The sequence below is a fragment of the Podarcis tiliguerta genome (assembly GCF_965153285.1).
Source record: "Podarcis tiliguerta genome assembly, chromosome: 9".
Lineage (NCBI taxonomy): Eukaryota > Metazoa > Chordata > Lepidosauria > Squamata > Lacertidae > Podarcis > Podarcis tiliguerta.
This window is the reverse complement of record NC_139542.1, coordinates 49,825,600-49,851,972: the sequence shown is the minus strand read 5'-3', so window position 1 is coordinate 49,851,972 and position 26,373 is coordinate 49,825,600. Positions and strand designations below refer to the sequence as shown.

The 26,373-nt window shown below is 39.6% G+C and overlaps 2 protein-coding genes across 3 annotated transcripts in view; one reads left to right on the top strand and one right to left on the bottom strand.

The window, feature by feature from the left end:
* CFAP96 (cilia and flagella associated protein 96) overlaps nucleotides 1–26,373 on the bottom strand; it is a 100,199-nt gene that overhangs the window by 43,829 nt on the left and 29,997 nt on the right. The window lies entirely within an intron of this gene.
* On the top strand, nucleotides 1,394–25,790 carry PDLIM3 (PDZ and LIM domain 3). Of its 2 annotated transcripts, XM_083458413.1 has the most exons (8): nucleotides 1,394–1,831; nucleotides 8,521–8,672; nucleotides 10,596–10,680; nucleotides 16,610–16,677; nucleotides 20,681–20,944; nucleotides 22,213–22,343; nucleotides 24,022–24,133; nucleotides 24,699–25,790. In XM_083458413.1, the coding sequence occupies exons 1-8, from the start codon at nucleotides 1,739–1,741 to the stop codon at nucleotides 24,886–24,888; spliced, it is 1,095 nt and encodes a 364-aa protein (XP_083314539.1). In that variant the 5' UTR covers nucleotides 1,394–1,738; the 3' UTR covers nucleotides 24,889–25,790. The 2 variants fall into 2 exon arrangements, with proteins under 2 accessions (XP_083314539.1, XP_083314540.1); XM_083458414.1 differs by lacking the exons at nucleotides 16,610–16,677; nucleotides 20,681–20,944 and adding an exon at nucleotides 15,804–15,991 and having other exon boundaries at nucleotides 1,402–1,831.

Genomic DNA, 26,373 nt, shown 5'->3' with positions numbered 1-26,373 from the left:
AGGCACATGTGGGATTTTCTTTTTCAAGTGCCAAAATAACCTGGCCAGCCTTTGATATGCTTTGGGTTGCCCTGGGCAAAATAAAGACACCAACAAATGTAATAAATAATTATATTCTGCACCTTGATTTAGGGTATGTCTGCATCACTACATACTCCACATCCAGGATGCTCCTACTGCTAGTTTTTGAAGCCACATTCACCTGTTAGCCACAATCCATATCAATCCTGTAGTTTCCTGTCAAATACTGCTGATTCATGTGTTACTTCTAAGAGACCACCTTCCATCCAAGCAGAAAACTAACAGCATTCACTTAGTACTTCAGAATGGTGTGAACAGCTTCATTAATAGGGAATTCAATCAGGTTGCAAGGGAAAACTTACAAGATTGTGCATGCTTGGTGAAGACATTCCTGCCCCACCTCTGATGCGAACACCATGCAAATATGGCTTGAAACACAGTGGGAAAAATATATTTGCTACATTTAAAACTGCTAATGTGAACATACCCTTAGGGAGAGCACTATTTGGTATTCTGCCTTGGGGTGCAAAATGTCTTGAGCAGGCCATGAGTGCTTCATTGTAAATGCCTTCCTCACCTGCTTTGCGATTTTGTTCTGTGATGGTAACCATGTTGGCAAAAAAAAAACCTTCATCATGAAGAGGGGGGGAAATCAAACATTTACATTACACCAAATCATGTCAACGGCATCCAGAGCATGAATTGGGGACGCCTGAATTCAAATCCCTTTGCAGCTCTGAAGGACACTGCATGGCCTTGGGCACTCTTGTCATACAATCCACCTCACAGGGTTATTGTGAAAACAGAATATGACACCCTGAGTTCTTTGAAAAAAACCAGAATGCAAATTGTGTGAAATTCAGCCTTTTCTCTTGGCCAAAAGGCAGGACAAACACACTAAGAAATAAAATGAATTCATGAATAAATCTTATAGTAGCAATTTTAAATATTAATATGAAGAAAAGAGATGATATAGGAAGTGAATAGCAGGGAAATGAGTGCTTGGCAAACTGTCTCTTTTGCAAACCAATTATTTATATAATATAAATATTTTGCCATTTTTAATTATTATAAAGTGCCATCAATATGCATGATGAATTTACAAGGGAACAGGGACTTTTCCTGAATAACTTAACCAAAATTCAGCACATAGGAATCAAGGGAGAAGAGCGGAGGGGAAACAGAGGCAGAGGCAAACTAAGGAAGACTATGTATTTATTTATTCTGAGGTGCGTATTAATTGACTGGCAGGACAGCCAGAGAGTTAGAGAGCACAGATTCGGTGGTCAAGAGATGCACAATTCAATCACCACATCATCAAAAAGGAAGCCGGCCAGTTTTAAGAGGCCAACAGGAGGCTGTAACCCGAAGCGCCACTGAGTGCAGGCTTGGGAGACTCCTGGGAAACAGCTAATAAGCTGCTTGGGAGTTGTAAAGTCCACAGAGCAGTGTCCAGGTTTTAGTTTACCAAAGTTGGTACTGCTCCCCCCTCTGAGTGGAGGCAGCCTGGGACTGCTGACGTCACTGAGGAGCAGAGATAAAGGGGTGATATACAGCAGCTGGAAAGCGAAAACTTCTGAGGCGTGCTGGAGAGAGGCTCTACTGCTCAGTCCAGGGAACCACAGCCAAGCTGACAGGAACCCTTTCTTACAGAGATCTAGGGAGGTGGAAGAAGAAAAGGGAACCATTAAAGATACCCTCAGAAAATTGCTGAAAAATGCCACAGAACGTTGTCCTCCCAGGACCGGCGCCTTGGGGCTTCAGGCTGACAGGAGGGATAGATTTTAAGCAGCCGTTAATCATATCCAGGGTATGTCCTTTTCCCTTTTCTTTTCTTTTCTTTTTCTTACAATGGCATCCTTGAAGTTGTGGAAGTGTGGAGTCTGCAGGAGGTGATAGTGTTTTGCTCATCCTCAGACAAGACATGCTTTGCTGAATGCTTTGTATTTTTAAAGAACACAACACAGGTGGTTGTTAATTTTGCACTGTGCAATCAATGGTTGAAGGGTTTCTTTTAATATGCTTGTCAAGAAGAGTGAGCAGACTTGACACTGCTATTTCTTCCCATGCACCCCTTACTCTGATGTAGTATTCATCTACTCAACCCACATGAATGGTTACCAGTGCAATCCTAGATATGTCTCTTTAGAAGAAGAAGACCACTCAATTCAATGGAATCACTCTCAGGTAAGGGGACACAGGATTCACTGGACTGCAGTCCTGTAATCCGCTTACCTGTGACCCCATTGAATCCAGTGGGATTTGGAATAGGGCCAAATTTGCAACACAATTTTGCAGTGCAGTGCCCTCACCCCCCACCACTTAGCTTCAGACAACCTGGAACAGGGCATTTATAGCACTGCTTAGGAGAAGGTGGGAGGACACCTTTTCCACCCCTGCCCCCTCCCCATAAATGCTGCTAGAGAGCTTAAGCTTGGGTCTGGCTGCCAGCCCTAAACTTGAGCATTTTGTTTCTACATGAAGGGGAGTCAGGGTTTGGAGACTAAGGAACTGGAGAATGTGTCTTCTTTTCCTTTGCTTCCTCCTGTAACATCTTGATTATTCACCCCTCCACTGCTTTCAGAGCCTTCCTCCCACCTCCAATGGATAAATTCAATTTTTTGCATACTTGAGTTTCCTCAAAAAAAGCAAAATGTAGCAGCAAATACAGGAGTTCCTAACCATAGCATTAATGTGAACCTAGAACTTCCATCTCTGATGAAATAAGATGTGTCTCTTCTTGCTTTCTCCATATAGGCTCAACTAGTATCATATTCTGTATGCCCTGGAAACTCACAGGTTTTTCTTGGACCATTTTGGGGGTTTTCTTTTAATTTACAAACTTGCATACTTCAATCTACCCAGGGCTCCCTCAAGTTTATAGAAACCACCTCCTTATTTTTGGTTGTGCTGTTTTGCTTTCAAACTGAGAGGTACACAGCCACCCACTTCACTTCACCTAACTGGAACGCTAATGTGCATATGATAACTTGAAAATTAAAAAGGATGTTGTCTTCCCTGTTCAAGCACAAAGATGGCATATATAAAGAATGGAACATCATGCAAACTCTTCGACTGAAACCCTTATGCTACTTATTCTAGTGAAAAGAAACTCAAGGAGTCAGAAATTTAAGGTAGAGAAGGGGGCACAATCCGTTTCTAGCCCACTGCTTTTCCATTTCATCACCTCCTCAAGCCACTCCAGATGTGCATCTCTATACAACAACACAGCTGGGTGTCAGTTAACTAGTTTAACTAAGTTGTACAAAAGGAATTTGCAGGATGCCTTCTTGGGGAAAGGCGCTATACATATTCATTTTCACACTTAGGGTAAGTTCACACAAAATCAGCATAATGAGAGTTCACGGGGAGAGTGGGGTAATGTTGTAATTAGTTGTGCCTAATAAGGGGACAACTGAAGGATCAAATGTAGACATTTCTGAGTGCTATCTTCATATATTTTTCAAAATGATTACACACTCACCCTGTTGGTTTGTAACTGGGAACTTGTTGACAAGTGGGATATACTTCCCTAAAGCAAATCAGGTTAGTAATTTTATTGAGTTCATCTAGGAGCAACTTAACATGTACATTACAATGCTAACTCAGAGAGTCTTCATACTGAATCAGTTCGGGTTACTTTGCTGACCTCAAAAATCAGCAAAGAGGTGATATAGTTTTAGGATTGATTCATTAGCAAGAAACTATTTCAAGGCCACACCATCTGTACACAACGTCCTTTACAGGAGCATAAATCCTTTTTGAGCCATCCAGATTGATATACATTTTTGCCCAAACATGCACAGCCACTCCATATCTTTATTCTGAGGCAGCATGCACAAGGATGTGGAATGTTGCCATTGTGGACAAAAACTGAGAGACCTAATTTTGGAATTCACATTTCTGCATTTTCCATTACTTTATAATGCTGATCAAATAAAGTCAGTGCCAATGCCTTATGCAAGAACTGTGATTTCAACACCTCTCTCATTTATTTCATTTTACTGCATGCATTTTACTGCATGCACAAGTAGAATTAATTGGCCACAACCTTGAAGACCTCTACAGACTGAAAGATAGGATAAATATTTGAAATAAATAACAAAAATAAAAATGCTCCTGCTAAAACAAAGTATAGTTTAAATCTCACTGAGGTCAATTGAAATGACAGGCACATCCTTAACTGACATTAATAGATCTTTGAAAAGTGATTAACAGTACGTCCCTTTGTTGGCTTACTCATAATAGATTCCCATTGCATTCAGTGGTGATTACTCACAAATAACTATGCACTGGATCGTAGCCTTACAGAGCAGATTGTGCCCTTTAAGTGTTAAAAATTCCATGATATATACTTTCAATATCACTATTTTACAAACAACTTCAGTTTCACTGGATGCTACAGATACAGCTAGTATTCCTTGCAGAATGAGAATATCTAAACGTATTATCCTCTCAAATTTGCAGTCTGATTGAAAAAGTACTACACAAATAAAAAATGCCAGTGTAAGGAGTTGAAGAATTATTGCTGACTTAACAGTATTTCAAATGAGAACTCTTGTTAGAGTTAAGGTACTACATTTAGGCACTTAAAGAAAAACCAACACAGCTAGCTAGTACCGTAAACAAAGAGTAGTTTGTTTCACCAGAACTCCATGCACTCTGAGTGTTTAACCTTCATAAAATGCACAAAGCACATGTAAGCTGATGTGGTGAATGCTTATGGCATATGACATGGACACACTGGAGAAAGGGAAACAATGTCTGAGCTTAAAAACAATAGAAGACACTGTGGAGTTTTTGGACTCCTATTGCCTTTTATGGCATTATAAGAGGGAAGGACTTTCCATTATCTCTCAAGAAAAGTATTTTAGTAATGCTAGGCTTCTTGCCTGCATTTGTTTACAATAAGCTCAGTCAAGTTTAAAGTTCTATTAACAAAAGAGGAGCTGCATTTATACCTAATTACTGAGAAGTAAATTGTTTGGTATTATCTGAGTCACTGTGAGACAAGTAGCTTTGGGAGCTGCTGAACAAGACTCATTAACTGTCTGTTTCAAGGCCTACTGCTCCGCACTGCAAGGCGTGTTTACATAAAAAGACAAATGTGAAGACGGATGCCTTGAGTTTTACTGGTACATCTGTTTGACGTTAACATATGTCAACTACTTTGATTCTTTTTCTCATTTATATGTAACAGTTCAGTATTTAGAAATGGATCTCTAAAGTGCGGGCCCAACGCCCAGAATACTTTAAATCAGTTCAATAAAACCTTAACTCCTTGATCCAAAAGATATGGATTATCAGAGCAAGTTCTAAAATCAATGGCCCTAAAGGAGCTTAGGTTAACCATTTTTAAGGTAACTGGCTTGAGGGTATCTTGAACTATCCATGTGCAAACCATAAGAAATATACATGGGAGTCTAATTATTTTGTTTGAGAAACAAAACACCAAACCGTAGCATTTTATAACAAAGTACAGGATACATATGCATTTTTGATAACACTGTGTGAACACAAATTTAAAACTGAACAGTGGAAACACAGTAAGTGCACAGTAAATGGAAGTGTGAACACAGCCACAGTTACAGTTTTAAGAATACATTTATCTCAGGTTGAATGTCTGCATGCACTCCAAATACCGGTAAATGAAGTTGAGTTCCTGCATAATCAGACTTTCCCTATACATTTCAATGGAAAGAACAAACTCTGTGTGAGCATCTCTTTGCACATCCAGAACTGAACCCTTATTTGAAGTGAGTGCTGGAACACCTGAAGATTGAGTGGGATCCATGTATACCATGGACAAGGAACCTGCAGCCCTTCAGAAGATGCAGTTCCTGTCATTCCAGGTCTTTGGCTACATGGTGGGGCTGAATGAAGTTATAGCTCAACAACATCTGGAGGGCTGCAGGTTCCCCATGTTGTACACATTAAAGGAAGCCACACCTTCAAAGAATAATTGCATCAAGGCAATAGTGTCTACCATACATTGTATAGTTTTAACTTTCCACTATCGGGAGCTTTTAATGACAGCTTATTGGACTTTTCTAAGTAAAGGTATTTACGGATGAGGGACTTGTTTCCTAGTGGCTCAGGCTATCATTTTAAGAGAATTGTACTGAATCCTTAGGAAAATGATACAGGACAAATCTATGTTTTTCAAGATGAAGATGTACATATTTTTTAAAAAAAAAATCTTTAGCTATGCCAATTTCCCATCAATTTGTGACAAGACAGCATGATCATTCAAAAATAGCTTTCAAATTAAGCAATAAATCTTTTTGGAATTGATTTTCTAGCAGCGTAGAGTTTTAAACAGACCATAGCAAAACAGAGTAGCCTAGTCAATCAGGTAAAGACTTCACAAGGGAGAGACAGAAGGGGCTACTACCACCTGTTTATCTAGAGAAGTGATGTCATAATCAAAAAGCTATCTGTGGTTACCCAAACCAAATACAGTAAGACAACCCTCTGGAAGGTTTCAAGCAAATGTAAAACCTCAGGGCAGATAATCCAGACAAGCTAAGTATAGAAGTGGATTGAACTGCAGCCCAATCGTCAACATACTACACTGCTTGTTTGAAGGCCACCAAAATAAATGCAACTAAGGCAAAAAGAGCAGTTTGTGGATTAATCAAAGCATGCTAAGAGACAGTTAAGCACATCAATGCAAGAAGCAAAATATTTTCTTATCTAATAACTGTAAGAAGCTGGATTTACAGATTAGGCAATTGACAAATAGATTACAACATTGTCATATTTCACAAAAAAGCTTTATCAAGGAATGATGCTTCCAAGCAATAGCTCTCTCTCTCTCTTTTGAGAACCAGGATACACACATCAGTAAGAACCACACATTAGTAAGGCAGACAACTTTTATTCCCTAGTAGGGTTGGTGAGCCTTTACTAATGGCACGACAGGTAGAAATCCAACATGGGTACGCATACAAATTTTTAGCACATCAAAAGCTTTTTCAGTCACACTAGCTTTTCACATACGAGGGGCGAATTATGTAGACAAGGAATCTCCTATCTGAAATCTGAACTGGTACATTCTAGGAAAGGCTGAACCAGATGAGATTTCTAAATGCCCTGTGCTGTGCAGGGCATTGTACAGAAACTGTAAGATACCAGAAATTACCCCTAAGTGTTCTCCATGGCAAAATTATAATTTTAAAAAATGCATCCCCGAAGTGAGACTATATTCTCTGTTTGGTCACTTTGTGACAATGCCCCAAGAGTTTGGAAACCATTTCAGTTGTCTGAAATCTTTATTTCTTGCTACAATTAGAATCCCACCTTTCCACCAAGGAGTTCAAGGTGGTGTACATGCTTCTCCTCCTCTCCATTTTATCCTCACAACAGCCCTGTGTGGTAGGTAAGACTGAGAAATAGTGATTGGTCACCCAGTGGACTCCATGGCTAAGTGGAGATTTAAACCCTGGACTCCCAGCTTCTAGCCTGACACTCTAAACACTGTGGAACACTGGAATGTGCTGAGGAGGAGATCAGGTCTGGAACTTCCAAAACCCTTAGCATTTGCTCAAGCCAATATATCACTTGCTAAACTCTGTATCAGACATACTTCATGTCTGGTATTTTTTGAAGAGAGAAATATTTCTGGAATTCTTCAGCCTTCTAGAAAAGGCTTGCGCAGTTTAACATTCTCTTTCACAAGGAGAGGTGTAGAAACCATAGGAAGGAGTGGTTCATGGCAGAAACTAGTCCCAAGGTTGCCAGGCCGCAACCATCACCCACACCAGACTTGAGTGAGCAATGTTTGCTATTTCCTCTGTTTTGTAATTATGACAAATTTCAAAAGTATTAAGCCAACCACAAAACCTGTTACATGCATAAAACTGGATAAAGCACAACAAATTATATAACCTGTGTGCCAACCATCATCACCCCATCCATATGCAAAGCAGATAAAGAAAATATTAGAGAGCAAGTTTCTGTTTTATACATCCATACTGCTAAACAATGGCATTATAACTCATATAAAACACTGAGAAATCTGTATTACCATTGCAGACAGACTTGCTGACTCATGGTCCCTTGCTGCACATTCTATGTCATGCAACATAATGTAGATGACAGTTGTCTGTCCTCACTGGCAGCACCAAAACTCTTCTGAACATAAGCTTGTTTTAGTATTTTAACTCTTCGCATGTTTTAAACTATTGCCGTATAATTTTATTGAGTTTTTTTGTAAACAGCTTTGTTTTTTCTACAATCAACAGTGTATAAATTTTATGAAATAAATAAATAAATGCTAAAATATCAGCTAGCACCAAAATAATAATAAAAAATAGAAGCTAATGCTTACATGCCTGTCACAATGAGTCATAGATCAACTACAGCTCATACTCGAAATTAAGTGAAGTTTCACCACCTCCCTTATTTGTGTCAAAATAAGTTGCACTGAAATCAATACTTCTTATGTGGAAACAGGTCTACTTATCATTTAAAAGAAACATCTTGTGTTTCTTTCAGATCACTCCAGGAAGCAAAGCTTCACAAGCCAATTTGTGCCCTGGTGACATCATTATAGCTATTGATGGCTATGGCACAGAGAACATGACTCACAATGATGCACAAGAGAGAATTAAAGCAGCGTCACACCAACTCTGTCTGAAAATTGAGAGGTAAGATTTTGCCATATGCTTGGAGTACAATACAGTGGTACATTGGGTTACAGACGCTTCAGGTTACAGACACTTCAGCTTACAGACTCCGCTAACCCAGAAATAGTACCTCGGGTTAAGAACTTTGCTTCAGGATGAGAACAGAAATCGCGCGGTGGTGGTGCAGCGGCAGTGTAAGGCCCCATTAGCTAAAGTGGTACCTCAGGTTAAGAACAATTTCAGGTAAAGACGGACCTCCAGAACGAATTAAGTTCTCACTGTAATGGATTCAATATTTCCCATCAAAGTTTGCCATTATCTGATGATTACAAACATTCATAGCCATGGATCCAATAGATTTCTGGGCCCAACCTCCTAGATGTTCTTGGCATGATAATGTGGCAAGATTGCCATGACAATTCCTAGTCCTGTTTCCCTTGGTGTAATATATCTTCTGCAGCTTCTCAGACTATTTTCTACTAAATAGTCCCACTGTTAAACAGCACTGCTCCTTACAGGTTCGAAACAAAATAGTACTCAGTTTGGCCTTGAAGGGAAGGCACACAATGGAATGAGGCTGTCTCCCAGGCCACTCATCAATGGGTGATTTGAGAGCAAGAAATGGTAGTCAAGGGGCCAATCAGGCAGAAGCAAGCAATGTAAAGACAGGGAGAAAGCATGAGCACAGAATAACCTGCTGCTCAAGAGTGAGCTGGAATTGGATTGCACAATGTTTAGTTAGTCAGGGCCCTGCAGGACTCAACAAGAGGAGTGTGAGACTGCAGAAACTGGAGACAGTAGCTGGATAAGATAACAAGGAATTCAGCAAGGGAGTATGACTCTGAGGTATAAGGAAAGTTGTCTCCAGGCCCAAGGCTGCTGGTTCAAATTCCAGTATGCTATTGTCCATGGAAACTTGGGGCATTGCTTCTTCTCACAGACACCAAAGCAACCAAATTCTAAATCCTAGCTCAATTTGCAGTAAAGGGCAAAAGTTTGCATTTCGCCTAATTGCATTGTAAGATATAGCCCACCCATTCTATTCTTGATGTTACCATTGTCCTTACATGCTTCAGCTTTTCCACTGTACACATTCTTACCAAGCACAACCTTTTCTATTAAAAAAACCCCAAAACAGGTTGATTGTATCCATTTTATGTTTTGTTTAAAAAGACACTCTTTAGATTCAGAAGTGGCTCACCAGTTGGGACGCAGCCACTTTGCTAGCTTCCTGGTAGGTGTGTTGCTGTTGCTTACTGGGAGGGACAAGGCAGTGGGGAGGTTGGTGTGGTGCAAACACACCAGCAGATTAGTGCCAACATCCCCACTGCCTCTCCCTTCCTCTCCCTCTGAGTAAGCAACAGCAGCCCATCTGCTAGGAAGCTGGTATGGTGGTTCCACCCCACGCAGCAAGTCACTCCTGCCTGTATTGCTATGGGGTGCTCCCAGATAGATATTTATTGGGGGAATCAGTGCTGCTTAGGCAAAGTTTTTCACAGCATCCATACACATTGATTTCAAAATGCCAGCTTGCATCCCACCCACATTTAATTTAGATTTACCCTGTCTGAGATAATTCTGTTAAGTTGACATAACTTGTTGCCAATGACCTATTTGCAATATTAAACCCCCATTTGGAAGCATCCTTAGACTTTCACAATTCCTCTTATCTTTCTTTTGCCACAAGTAAGCTTACAAGCATTATCTGAAAATTTCCCTGCTCAACAAAAACTAAAGGACCACTGTCCTATTTTTCTTTAGTTACCAATTCAGTATTGTCTACTTTTCATAAGATTTAATATACAAATAAACAGTTAACTTACTTAAAAGATAAGTTTTCATGTTGTGATAAAAGGGAGACAAAAGCTTTGGGGGCTTTAGGATTGCATAACACATTGAATGCAGATGTGCTATATTAAGGATTCTTCATTTTTCACCCTACAGGGCAGAAACAAGAATGTGGTCTCCGCAAATAACAGAAGATGGTAGTCCACATCCATTCAAAGTAAACTTGGAAGCTGAACCACAGGTAGAAATCGCTTTAAATCAGCAGCATTCCCATTGTATTTTGCAGCAGCTTACTTATATTTTTATTATGTTTCCCAATGTCTAGTTAACCTCCTGTTAAACATAAGATATCTTAAAGCAGTACATCCCTATACTTTTGTATGAAAAACCATTGGAAGCTGTAAGATTCTTACATCTGTTCTGGACATGATCTTGAGCCATTAAATTCTTAATACCTCACATGTTCCAGAGCCGAGTCCTGACACTGAAAACAGCTTCTAGGGAAAGGCCCCAAGGACCCCTGGTTAAATTTACCCATCCTCACTCACCTGAGTATCACACCTAACCCAAATAAGTCTACTGTCTTAACCCAAGCCACATCTGCACCATACATTACTGTATATCACTTGAACAGCCATGGCTTCTCCCAGAGAATCCTATGAATTGTAGTTTGTTAAGGGAGCTGAGAATTGTTCGGTGACCCCCTGCCCTCACAGGGCTACAATTCCCAGAGTTTCCTGGGAAGAGGGACTTATTGTTAAACCACACTGGGAATTGTAGCTCTGTGGGGAGAACAGGGGTCTCCTAACAGCAGCCTTAACAAGCTACAATTCCCAGGATTATTTGGGAGAAGCCATGACTGTTAGTGGTATAATAGTACTTTAAATGTATAATGTGGATGTGTCCCCAAATTGAAATTTTAAAGTCTCAGAATTCCGAGGGAGTCTTATCTTCCTTGGTCAGGCAGAAACCCTCTACTGTATCCTCAGCCTGGTTGATTTATAGCCATCCTGGATGTAATACTGATGATGTAACTTTCTTAACAATGCATGCTTATGGTTAGTTAGTGTGTGACACTAAACGGATTACCCATTCGGGTAGTCATTATTCTAGATGAACTGATCTGAAGTAACTTATGATATCTGTTAGGGGCACACCATACAGTGAGCTCGAATAGTAATAATATTTGGAAACTAAGGCATGCATAATAGAAATACTGCATTCTTTAAAATCTCAGTAACAATACAATATGTCAAAATCAAAAATACTGAATTCATTTTACAATGCTGAAAATGGTCTTTTCAAACCACACATTTTAACCTATACAATGCCATCCTGATAAATAGGCCAACTGGTTTGTTTGAGAATACTCTTCTGCTGCTTGTAAAATTCAAAAGGTGTCCACCATTTAGAGCTATCTGTGTGATTATGCCCCTAACAGCTTTGTTGGGACTTATAAATTATGTGCAGTGATTACTATTTAAATTTGGTCTTGAGTTCTCAGTGAATTTATCAGACAAATCAGCCAAATTTTAGAGGTTTATTCATACAATAAATGCAAAAGCTGGACTGTTATTTTTTCTGTTGCTTGCTTTGCCATTTACACTTTGTGGACATGGTGATATTTCTAGAAACTAAAATTAACTCAAACTCATTGCAGCAATGATATACTTTTACAGTAAGACATTACAAATATGATGTTGTTATAATATGCACTCTTTCTGCACTTCCATCTGTAAACTAATCCCAGTTAAAAACTAGTTGATGATATATTTATCAAAGTTAATTTACATATAACATGGTTTCTGACTAGGATTTACTTGCATTCTTAGAAATGCACCTTGATTCCACAAGCACATTTACTTGGAAGTAGTCCCCACTGATAGTATAAACCTTTGCACTTATCAACCATCCCATTAGGTTGATATACCAAACAAGTGGAAATCTTGCTCAACCTGTCTGGCTTTTGAGATATTAACAATTATTTCTCTCATATTTTTAAGAATATTTTCTCAGCTATATGGACGAAGGGTGGGTGTTTGAATAAAAAAATACAACTGCAGCTTTTATTGTTAGGATGCTGATGTGCTAAATATGGCATGCTATGGGTTTGCTGCATTTGCTTCTAGCTACAGAATGTGCACAGCTGAAACATGTGGCTGAGTTTACAAGATATTTCAATGCCAGGTGTGCCCACACTATTTAAAGATTAGTTTACTAAATCAACCAAAATGACTCAAGGAAGTGAATAGCCTCACTTAAGTAGGCTGTAGATCTAGGCTTTTGGTTTCAGTGGCACATTTGTCCTTTGACTTCAGTGATATTGGAAGCATTCTATTTAGAACTCCACACTATGGTGTTTGCTTATATGCTGGGTCTTTTTCAGTTTAGTCTTGTCTACTTTTAGAACACTGATCTAGCATGCGCGCACACACGCACACACACACATATATATATACCTATTATGTGTCCATGTCTTTTTTACTGAAGGTTAAGCTGATTTATGGCTGTGAGACTTTTCGAGCAAATATGCCTAGACGTTAATACATGTGGAAAATAGATGCATTAAAAAAAAATTAAATGGCTATTTAGCCTTTTCATTTCAAAAATTGCTGTGGGCTCTGCCAGACAGCTTCTTTATTTAGCAGTAATCTTGACTTGCTCGCACAAAGCTTGTGCAGAAGTTAGATTATATCTGGTCTTTATGGAGCATTTGTTCTGATGCGTTTGTGGGAGGATATACAACAGGGGTCAGCAAACTTTTTCAGCAGGGGGTCCACTGTTCCTCCGAGCTTGTGGGGGGACGGACTATATTTTTTGGGGGGAAATATGAATTCCTATCCCCCACAAATATCCCATAGATGCATTTTAAATAAAAAGCACACATTCTACTCATGTAAAAACACCAGGCAGGCCCCACAAATCACCCAGAGATGCATTTTAATTAAAAGGACACATTCTACTCATGTAAAAACACGCTGATTCCTGGACTGTTTGTGGGCCAGATTTAGAAGGCGATTGGGCCGGATCTGGCCCCCGGGCCTAAGTTTGCCTACCCATGATATACAACAAGGAGCATTCATCTTGATTTGCTTACAGGGTGTTTATACATCTTCCTGTGAATCATTTGCTTATTCCATGCTATTCGCCTATCACTTTCCAAACTGAAAAAATCAGATTATTATTTTTAATGGCTTTGTTGTGCTAGAGTACTTTGATCCACACTAATTGCACAAACCTAAATTTCCTGGAATGTGCTTGAATCCCTCCTGCAAAATATTATTAGGATTGTTTCAACAGTAGCCTCTAAGTGGTAAACAATGTTACAAAAAATTCAATAAGCACAAATCTGGTTAAAACATAAAATCAGAAAATCTTAGCATTAAAATGCCTGCTAAAATAATTAGTACCAGAAGTCAAACAGAGAGGCGGACTGTTTGATCCCAGCCAGGAGCATATTCTGCAGAATTGGACCCACAATACTGAATGCATAGTTACGAACTGTGCATGTGAGCTATGGGGGATCACTAACAGTGACTCCCCCCAAATACCTCAGCAATTAGGCAGGGATATAAGAAATTAGTGGTCCTTAAAATATCTGACCCCAAATTGTTGTCTTGTAATTGTTGGGATTTGATTAGAGGCTAGGAGAGGATATATTTATTAGATTTTATCCTTCCTCACATTGTTGAGTTGAGCAGAGTGCCATTCCTTTGCCACTTAAAAGGGAGCTTGTATAAGCTAGTTTTAGCCTTTTAGCATTAACAAACCAGGGTGCTTTAAGGCAGACTGGATTTTCCTGATATTACCCACCTTTTCCTCCCCCTCAAATAATAACCACACAATAGGTTTTCTGGCAAAGTGAAAATAACATTTACTCACTCAGTCTACGTCTTCAAGAACAGCAGTTATGGCAGCAAAATGTAGGCAGGCTTAAAATGCTATTTAAGTTACTAAGAGACATTAAAGTCTAGCTTAGAGATGGAGTCTGAGCTGGAGGTTACAGGTATTGTAAGAAAAAAAGGTGTGCCCAGGAAGGGAGGAGCATACCAAGTTATACCTCTTCCTGTCAGGACACAAAAGGGAAGTGATCTCACAGTCTTCTCTAGTAAGAACCGAAGGAAAACTCTATGAGCTTCAGCCCCTATTATGTGCCTTGCTAGAAAAACATGATTTTTTGATTTGACGGCTATAAATATCCTGCAGTAATTAATACAAGAACCTTGAACCTGGCCCAGTAATATATGGATAGCCAGCACAAGCTTTTAAGCACTAGAGTCATGCGCTGGTGGTAGTTTGGCCCTACTAGCAATCCAGCTGCAGCATTTTGCACCAGCTGGAGCTTCCAGACTGGGCCCAATATTGACTCCACAGAGAGCACTGCAATATCGAAGTCTTAAAGTTACCAATGCCTTGTAGCCAGGGCAAGCTATCCATGTCCCAAACTGACTGAAAGTATCCTTTCACAGTTTAACCTGAAACATGTTTACTCCGACATAAATCCTACTGATTTAAATGGTACCTACTCCCAAATTAAATATGCAAAGGATTGCAGGTTTCTGTTATTAAATCTGAGACAGAGAACCCCCTCCCCAATCCCTGATAACGTCTAGCAATCCAAACTATGTCATTACATGTGTAATGCAGAGTTTTGCCAATCCCATGTCCCTTTATTGGATGCAATTTGCAGGGACAAATAAATTTCAATGACAATGTGAGTTGACTCATATTGGGAATCCTAGAAGTTACTAGGGAAGACAGAAGGCATGGTGGCTGCTAATTTTGACTGCACCTCTTATGTAATATCTAAAGGTAAAGGTACCCCTGCCCGTACGGGCCAGTCGTGTCCGACTCTAGGGTTGTGCACCCATCTCACTTAAGAGGCCGGGGGCCAGCGCTGTCCGGAGACACTTCCGGGTCACATGGCCAGCGTGACGAAGCTGCTCTGGCGAGCCAGCACCAGCGCAGCACACGGAAACGCCATTTACCTTCCCGCTATAAAGTGGTACCTATTTATCTACTTACACTTAGGGGTGCTTTCGAACTACTAGGTGGGCAGGAGCTGGGACCGAAAGATGGGAGCTCACCCCGCCGCGGGGATTCGAACCGCCGACCATATGATCAGCAAGTCCAGCCAAATTTACAGTTTCTTCTACAAAAATTAGCAATGACATGTTATTGTCTATAAGTATAGATCTTCCCTATACTCCTCCCTATATTTTCTATGGTGAAACACAGGATGCTTGCTTAGTGGTTTGCAGCAAGATGCGTTTCATTAATAAGTAGCAGCATTGCCAGTTGTGCTTGTTATTGGCTTTAATGTGCATTGTAGCTTTGTGTATTTTGTCTGCCTGTTGTGCACAGGAATTCAAGCCCATTGGTACAGCTCACAACAGAAGGGCCCAGCCTTTTGTTGCAGCAGCAAACCTCGATAACAAAAGACAGGTGGTGAGCTCTGCCTATAACTCTCCCATTGGGCTGTATTCATCTGGCAATATACATGATGCTCTTCATGGACAGCTACGGGGCCTTATCCCCAATTCACCTGCAAAGTAAGTAAGATGCTCTAAGATGGTCTTTTGCTGCAACATCTGTTTAACTGGCTTCATGGTCTCAAGTCCAGCTCTTGCTATTCTTTTTTCTTTCTTTCCTGATGCTCAAAATATACAAAGTGTTATTCAAAAAATTTACCTCTAAAATGAATCTTCAAATAAGCAAGACCAATATTATAGACATTTCTCTTTCAGAGGGTTGGCTACACAGGACATTATTATTATTAAGCACATTCCAGCCAAAGCTAAATACTGAAGGCACATCCTATGTGCATGCACACACAAGATGCACACAGGAGCATGCCCCATTGGTTTGACTTACTTCTGAGTAAACATGGATAGGATCAGACTGCAAGTCTTATTGATTGCAACAGGCAATATAGAAAAATGGTGTGCAGCCTCATCCTATGTGTAGGCTTAAAAAGTTAACTTTGGCTTGATTGTTCCTATTGTTCTCTTTTTCTCACAATAACATCAGATGTATTAATGTTACTACTATATAACTTACAACTCAATAATTTACAACATGTATGTTAACTAATCTTTTCTGAAAGCAAAGATGCTTGCTTAAGTTAAAAAAACAACAACCCTGTATTTCCTTTTCTTCTTCTTCTCCAGGACTTGGGCTACTTTGAACACAAGCATAACATTCGGCCCAAACCTTTCATAGTCTCAGGCCCAAGCAGGTTATAACTTCTCTGTGTAATCTGTAACTGGGTGCATGGTGTTTTGTTTTTTAATGAAAACAGTAACAATGCTATTTCAGTATGTTGTAAAGCCTTCTAATGAATAAATGCTTGCTTTGCAGCACCTATAAATCTGAGATCAAATGCCATCAAATGCCAAAAGACACACCTGTTTCATTTGTCATGGAGAATAGTAGTGAAAGGGCACACTTTTTGTGCAATTATTGATCAAAATCACAACAATCTGCCAAGCAGTAATGCGCCTGCAATCAGGTTAATTTCAACTGAACCTACATCAGAGAATTGTTTGGTGCATGAGAGATCAAAACTGAAATATCACATGTAACATTACTTATAGGGCTTTAAAATATGTAGTAACGTACATACAAACAAACTACAACAACACTATAATGTTGGGCTAGAAGGGAGAATGAGAAAAGGAGGGAAGGACCTCATATGGAACCTCCACGGGCTAAGGCTACCCAGTGTACATCCAAGGACACCAGTGGATAAGAACAAGATGGCACTCTTATGAAATAGAGCAGGGATAGTTTGATAGGGATGTTTCTGTCCTTTATGGAATGCTTAATGATCATTCTTATACAATTATTCAATGTAGGATGTGATTTGAGGGTTGAAAATGGAGTGCTACATATGTTTATGTCCTGCAGGGAGCTGACTATTTTGCAGTTAATGTGTCATTAACAAATGACACATCGATACTCTCATTTTCTATTTCATAGGCAAATGATACTATTTTGTTTATTTGGTTAGATTGTTTTGCACATCGCCTTTCATCTGAAAATCTTAGGAGTGGGTAGCAGTTAAATTCAGTAAAATACAGTTCACATCTGTACATACCATTAAAAACACAATAAAAGCAAAATAAGTTACTAAATGTCAGTGACCATTCCCCCAAATCTAGATAAAAAAGCTACCTTTTGAGCTTTTTAGAGTAAGTGCCAACTGAATTTCAAGGCACAGGGAGTTTCAAAGCCAGGGTGCCACCACAGAAGCTGGCATGCACATCACCATGCCTAGTGCTGAAGCACTAATTGCGGGGCAGGGGTTGGTGCACAATTCGACTGCTGGGCAGAAGTCCAGGAGACCAACATCAGGTGGAGTGAGATATGATGACAGGTGGAACCACCTTCTGACTTTTTGTAGGCAAGAAGGCAGGCAGAGTGCCTCACTTGTAGTTTTATAAAACATTTAATGTGTCAACACGAATAGAAGTTATTAATATTGCAATTGCTGTATAAGGGATTATTATTATGACCAGAATGTAATTGAAATTAATAAGATTTTGGAATGCAAAAATAAAGAAAATCATCAAACCATCAATTCTAGCATGCGGGGGGCCACCTTATCTAAATTATATAATTCAGTATTTAAACGATTGGAATTGGTAATTGTAGTATAAATTGGTATTGTTATAACGAGGCTATTATTGGATTGTAATTGAAAACTAATAAAAATTATTATCAAGACAGGCAGGCAGAGAGAGACTGGCTGAGATCAGTGTGAGGTTGTTGGGGCAGTACCCCGTATGCCCTAGGACCAGCGCCAACAGGCAATAGCTAAGGCCTCCCTCGCCAATCTGCCGAGTTGTGTTGTAAGAATAAGTTGTGTTGTGTTGCAGAGTATATAGTTCCACGCTGAGCATAATTTTTGAGTTTACATAGCAACATAAAATATCAGCTGGTGGGCGTCTGAAATATTTTGCTAAATGCACTCCTTCTCCTTCTGCAGCACTCGTGGGCAGTGCCCTATTGCTCCTAACAATACCTGGCTGTTAACAGTGCACTTCAGCTTCTGGAGTTAACAGCATCATTATTGACAAGCTTTGCTCATGCTTTCCAAACATGGATCCTGGTTTTATTTCTGAGTAACGGTGTGTGGCTGTATGGCTATCCCCTTGTATGGATATTTAGCTTGAGTGATCTGGCAACTGTAAAGTTTCTTACTTGCTTTGGCACATGTGCAGCTCTTCTGGAATTCTTTGTCTTGCCTTTGATGGTAAGGAATGCACTTTTCTTAAGGCAGTTGACAACATGGTCCTACTTAAATTCCACATGGCATCCCTGAGGGAAGTTAGTTCAGTGAAAAAGGATCCATGATGTAGACAAAGCTGCCATTTAGCTGTGGGTGATATTTCCCTTTTTATAATATTTGTGACAATAAACACCTGAAATTCAGAGAAAGATGACAAATAATGAATATTGTGAATGTCTGAAAACTCAAAGAGGTATCAGTAGATGCAGCAAATAATCTACATATGATTGCCATCAGTCACTAAAAGTGGTGAATCAGAAATCTGGTTTCAATGTTCCCAAAATTTGGCATTGTGAATGTTCACCAAATTCAGGACATTAAGGTTCCAGTCCAATAATTTTACACCCTTACAGTCTGGGAGGCAGTAACATGCACTGAAACCAGTGGTCTTACTTTTGAAAAAGGCATAGGATTGTTCTGTAAGGCTGCTGTCCTTTGCACACATGCAGAGTATAATTTCTTTCTGACGTAGCATGTTTAGTAGGATTATGCTGCTGTAGTTTTTACATATTAGTCCTACAGCATGTTTATCCAGAATTAAAACCTTATTATTTCTGTTATATTTCTGATAAATAAGTCCACATCCTTAGAGTAGTTTCACATATCTTAAGAAATGCTAGTGTTGTCAATAGAGGATCTGCAGCTGAACTGTCTGTTCACTCCCCACAGTTCCCGTCTAACAACTAAAAAGGGCACTTACACACCTCTCGTTCCCTGCTATGGGCACCCCATGGGCATCTCACCATGGGAGAAATGTACAAGTTGCCCATTTATTTCTTGCCAATTGCCTCCTGCAATATTCAAAGTTACCCCTAAGCTCCCATTTTAAATTAACTGTAGGTGATCAAGGGGGTTTCCATCTGTCTTAGTAAACCATGCTTAGGAGGCAAATCATGTCATATAACTATTCTAGGGCTTGTCCACAACTGAGCATTATTTAGCTAGTAATCCACTCCCATCCCATTCGAATTAGACTCAAGTAGTCCACCCCACATATATCTGAATTTGTGCATAAAAAATTATTAAATAATGACAATAAATAATAAATACATTAGGAGCAACTTGAGTCTTTCCTGTGTTTTTCCTCAGCTTCTCATTTGTTGATTCTATTGGTAATGTTCCAATGGCTTTTAAATAGGTAAAGAAGGCACAGCTTTTCCTACCACAGTGAGATTTGTGTCACATAGCAATTCTGAACCAAGAAAAAAATATGTGGTCAACTGCTAATACATTCCTAGTCTATGTAGTTTGTGTCTTGGACTATTGAATATTTAAAATTGAGGACTCTAAATTAAAAACTGACAAAGGCATGTTTTTGTAATCCAAAACGAATGCAAGAAGAAAATCTGACACATCTGATTATTTCTGTGGCATCAAAGACTAAATAATTAACAGATCTTCAGACCTGCTGTATTAGCATACTGGTGCTTGGAATGACTTGTGGTGCCATTACCTCAATGTGTTCTTAGGAAACAGATTCCACTAGTGCTGTTGCAATGCTGTGGAAGCATCATAGTTATGCATTGGCACAATACTGGAAATATCAGTATTATCTCACGAAGTTGTTATTTTATACATACGATTGGCAAGAGAAGTTTTAACTTCCAAAATTTCTTCTGATTCTGATTTACTGTTCGAATCTGGCCATTAACCTGTGCCATCCTTGATGTAATTATGTGCTGAAGGAGGTAGTATGAGACAAACAAACATTTGATGAACTATAAAACTTAGAAGTTTTGCATAATAGTTGTGATCTCTTTAAAATTATGGCAGATTATACTCAGTAGAAAAATACACAAAAGTTGTGTTTCATAAAATGTGTTTTTTCTTGCATTTGATTCTTTTGGGCACTTTTGTCACTCTGGAGAATACTTCTGCTCCCTGTTATTCATCTTCTTTTCCTCTCTGGTTTGCATCACGTATTTTTGTGTACTGGTTTTTGGCACAGTGTTTGCAGTACTCCTTCCGGTATTGACGGCGGCAGCGGACGTAGCACACCCTCTTCAGTTAGCACTGTTAGCACTATCTGTCCTACCGAATTGAAAGCTGCAGCTAAGATGGCCCCCAACATTCCTTTAGAAATGGAACTGCCTGGTGTCAAGATTGTACATGCTCAGTTTAACACACCTATGCAATTGTATTCAGATGACAATATTATGGAAACACTGCAGGGGCAGGTTTCTACAGCACTGGGGGAAGCCACCCCGATAAGGTAATCCAAGCCACAATGTATGGTTAGCTTATTTCTAAGGCATGAATAGTGCTGCCATTATTGTTGCTTCATTAGTCGTTAAGGCTTTTAAATATATCTAAACCATGCCAATTTGAAAGTCAATGTGAAATTCTGAAAGTCAATGCCTATTTAGTCATCAATTTCAGTGGGATAAAGACTGCCACCTTGGTGAAAATGTTCTATGGAAGATGTACAGATGGACAAAATGTAGCCTAAATTGAGAATTATTAGGAAAACCACTGTGTCATGCCAGGGAGATTAAAAATGAAGTTTGGTTAGGTTTCATATAAAGGTTTTTAGGTTTGTGAAAATTTTATGCATTCTAACTTGTGTTTAAATTAGGGGCAAATGCTTGAAAGAAAATATTGTGACTTCCTAGGGAAATGAAGAGTTTTAAGTTTGGTTAAGTTTTTATATAACTTTATACAATTTGTGTAAATGTTACTTTGATATGGGTATGTAGCTCCCCTTATGTGTCCAGCTCCTACTTTGTGATAGTTTGACAACTAGAGACTTGATAACAAATCTCAATCTATATGCACTCAGCTTGTAAACAGTCACAAGATTCCCATAATTGATGTCAACAGGAAATGAGACATTCAGATAAATTGCCCATTATATAAATTACATTTACATTAAAGTATATAGCAATTGTCCTGCTAATCTGATGGAAATTGGTCATCTCTAAACTTTTAGAATTTTGTGTGCACTCACAAAGTAGCTACATTTTCTGGACAGTGATTCCCTGGGGTGTTCATTAAGTGAACTGACTTTACCCATACTGCACTCCTGGACTAAATATTTATTTATCATATTACAAGTAGTGGCAAGCATGCTTTTGGGAACCATTCCAGTAAAAAAAAGCTTTGAGTTGTTTTTGTTGATGGGGTTCATTTTCACCAAGTATGAACTTGGAAATGCCATATTATTCCCTAGGGGTATTTTGTGTCTGGTAACTAATAGAAACTTTAACCCTTCTTGTGGGATGTTCCAGTTGCCTATAAGATGATTATTAGAAATCAAGAGTTAAATCTAAAGTGATTAAGCTTTAATTTCCTTTGGAAACTGGTAAACTTCATTTTCTGAGCTTTATATTTGTTCTCTGTGTAGATTTTCTTTTGCACATTGCTAGAATGGAACATTATCTGACTTCGTTCAGTTCTGTGCCTTCCACTTTTGTTTTAAACAATGCAATTATAGTGAACATTTACTGGTTAACTATCTCATACAGCTCATTGATTTTTCAGTGACCCAGTACCAGCTGCAGTGCCCCAGTCTGATGTGTACAGGCTGCTACATGATGATCAGCAAGGATCAAGTAAGCCACGTCAGTCCGGTTCCTTTAAGATTCTCCAAGACATGGTCTCTGATGAATCTGGTTAGTTGCCATTTTTGTACAGCATCTCTCTTCACTTACATTGCATTACATTTCTATGATGCAGCCAGGCACGCCACCTCATAGGGGAAGAGGTTTCTTCGGCCCCCTTAATATATGCTGGCAGGGGCCAGGCACCCTCGATATTGAGAGGGCGGAGGAGGCTGAGCATGACACAGTTTAGTGCTTGGCTCCTCCTGAGCTTGAGAAAGGAAGCTGCACGATGCAACTACCTCTCCTATGCTCAGGAGGAGCCAAGCACTAAACTGTGCTGCACTCGGCCTCCTCCTGCTGGTGCAACATTGAGAGCCAGTGTGGTGTAGTGGTTAAGAGTGGTAGTCTCGTAACCTGGGGAACCGGGTTCGTGTCTCCGCTCCTCCACATGCAGCTGCTGGGTGACCTTGGGCCAGTCACACTTCTTTGAAGTCTCTCAGCCCCAGTCACCTCACAGAGTGTTTGTTGTGGGGGAGGAAGGGAAAGGAGAATGTTAGCCGCTTTCAGACTCCTTAAAGGGAGTGAAAGGCGGGATATCAAATCCAAACTCTTCTTCTTCTTCTTCTTCTACATGACATCACTCACACATGGTGTATGCCAGCCCCCAATCTTGCACGCAAGACAGCGCCTCTGGATGCAGCCACTTTGCTGAAGCTAAGCAGGTTTTGGGCTTGTTAATTACTTAACAGGAGGCAACTCAGGACATCACTTACACATTGTCAAAAAAGGGGGAAGACATCACCAAAAAAGTGCACAAGCTTGCATAAAATTTGCGTGCCATGATTAACATATACAGATGTGAATTAAGAAAGAATTACAATAATTTAGCTAGACGTAAGATACTTCTCATTATTGTGGGGAACACTGTGACCAGGTGACCTGTGTGCCTACTCAACCTGTTGATAGGAAACTTCAAGGTTGCTGTTCTCTCTTCTTACAGAGATGGGAGACGTGGATTGGAGTGCACTTCAAATAAAATATTCCTTCAAAGAGTGGGCTATCCCCTGATAGCCATTCAAATAGAGATCTGTAAACCTTGAGTTCCATAATGGAAGAAAGGCACTAAATAAAGTAAAGCCTAACTGGAACATGCACAGTGACACCAATATCAAATGTTAACCAAGAGGGTTAAACATATGCAGACCATGTGTTCACAGTAAAAATGAGAGGGGGAGATAAAAGTAGCAGCATATATCTATTGCTTAATTAAATGGAATCCCCTAACTTACTGAGCAGTCCCATAACTCAGAAGTAAATCCAATTGTGTTGAATGAGGATTGCCCCCTAGGGTTTATCGGAATGTGCCTAAGGGAGAGAGGATATAGACATGGCACCTGCATATAACTAGTGAACTTCTTTTTTAAAAACATCTTTAAAATTGAGGAAATCACCAATATTATGCCAGAGAATTTGGATGGTTAAAATAATAATCAAGCTTCATGTGTTTTGTTAGGCAATCCCTTGTTTTGTTTTGTTTTGTTTTGTTTTGTTTTGTTTTAATACTAATTAGCAATCTCATCTAGTAACTTTGCAGATGAGAATGTAACACTAAGGGAGTACTTTTAATAATTTTTCTCCTACGCCATTTTCTCCGTCTAAATTGCATTTAACCCAAGACACTTAGAAGAAGCCTTGAGCTCTGTCCTGTCCTGTAAACAAAAGTGGCATCTTTTTTCTTTTTCTCCAGATGGTCGGGCCCCTGCTATAAGGAGTGTGAAAGCACCAGTAACGAAGGTACCTGCTGCTGGGGGAAGTGTGCCAAAGGTGCCCTTGTGTGACAAGTGTGGAAATGGAATTGTGTAAGATATTTTATTTTCGTTCTAATTGATTTATGGCATAGGTCTTTGGAAAAGTTAACACCAATCTAGTGGTGGGTGGGTATCTGTGATTTCTCTTTCATGAAGTTAAACAAAATTCAAAGCATTCATACCTCTTTATAGAGCTATTTTTTATTGCACATTTTTATGCATTTTGTTTTATTTTGTTGGTGCAGCATATATTTTTAAAAGGTTACATAAGGTTTGGGACAATGCTATAAATAAAGTCTGCGTAGCCTGTGTTGCTCTAAAAGAAATGTTGGCGAAGCTTCTTGATTTTACATGCTCTTCTTAGCTCCCACTGAAATTCAACCTCAGCAGGGTGCCTAACAGATGCTGTACAGATTGGCTGTAACAGCATATGACCAGGAGCTGCAGAGGTGAGGGTATCTGAAATTTACTTAGTGGTTTTCATCGGTCAAATTTTGGCTTGCAGGCATCTAGGTATATTTTATTTTTATTTTTTATTTTTAAGAAACCCGATTTCGTATATTCATAATTGAACTTTAACTTCTTTTATTTTTACCTCCCTTTCTTTGATCTACAGTGGCACAGTGGTGAAGGCACGTGATAAATACAGGCATCCTGAATGTTTCGTGTGCTCTGACTGCAACCTCAACCTGAAGCAGAAAGGCTACTTCTTTGTGGAGGGGCAATTATACTGTGAAGCTCATGCACGAGCTCGTATGAGGCCCCCAGAGGGATATGAAGCCGTCACTGTTTATCCCAAGGCTTAGCTGTCCGGAGAGACACAAATACCTGCATGCTCACATAAGGCACTATCCGCTTACAGCAGCAATACGACTGAAGGCAATCCAGCATTCTGCTTTTTAAAACAGGGAGGGAGACAGGATGGAGAAGTTGGGAGAAGGATGATCATTCTTGTAGCCCATGTTGGTATCTATGGGATTATTTCCCAAAACATTATCACTATGGCTGCCAGTGTAATCCAATGAGTTATAAATCTGACATGCTATATTAAGATCCTTTGCAAATTGAGTTCATGTATAATACTATGAGTAATCTACAGTGAGAGAACCATACTGTATTTTTAAAATGTTCCTCTGTTTCTCTGTACAAGTGCAATTAAATTGCTTTTTTAAAAAAGACATGTTCTGTAGCAGCATTTACTCCCCAGGTGTTTGTTACCTTCATATCCAGTGGAAGTGGGAAGACACATTCAGGAATATAATGTCTGAAGAAATATGACTTGTGGTGGTAGAAGCAGCGGTGGCAAATATCACAAGTTTTTAAAGAGGAGTGAAACAGAGGCAGATGTCTCAAATTAGCAGCTGTTGCATCTGCATAGGGCAAAATAACTTCAACCTCATACATTTTTGGAAGAAAACTCTAAGATAAAATAAATTTAAGCTCGTGTCTAGAGAAGTCAAGTGCAAGACTGTTGACAGGTGATGGCTAGTATGAAAATGGTATATATACCTTAATGTTAAGACTGTAGCCTACTTTATCTCCCTAAGGCATTGTTATTGCAATGTTCTGATGTAACTTATATCTTCACCTGAAGGAAAAACATCAGTCCTCAGACCCTTTCTAAACTTCCTAATCCAGGCCCCCATCTAGCCTCTGGCGCTATCCCCAGGCCAAATCCCCCACCTGAAAATATGCCCCTTCTCTGGGAGACACCAAAATGATTTTTGTTGGGGAAAGAGTAGTGGTTGGGAGTACATTGAAAACAAATACATGAGAAGAGATTGCAAAAAGTACTTGTGAATTGAGTTCTCAGAGGAAAGGAAAGAGCTGGAGAATAAAGCTATCAGAGGGCACGATGCATATCGTTTTCCCAACAGAGACACAAGTAGCATAAGATATGTGAACCATGTTTGGTTGTGTGCCAGAGGTTTCTGCCAGCACACGACACTTACTGTGGGGTCATTCAGCAAGTTAAATACAGGCTTGCTGTAGATGTTGGGGGAGAGATTAACTCTAGTGAGTTACCTTACAAGGACAGGTGTTCGGTCTTCCCAATAATAAAAAATCTACATTGTCAGTGTGGCAATCCTCACAAAGAGAGCCCAGACAGATGACCAAACTATCCTAGGGTACCTTGGTTATCTGTATCAACCTGCAGTGGAATTCCAGGGCCCCAAAGGCAACAGCAATGGCTTACTATATTTTGAAGTCAGTGAAGTAAAACATTATCATCTGTGGAGGCCTCCCTGCCTTAAATCCAAAGTCTAAAATGACTGAATTGCACAACTGTC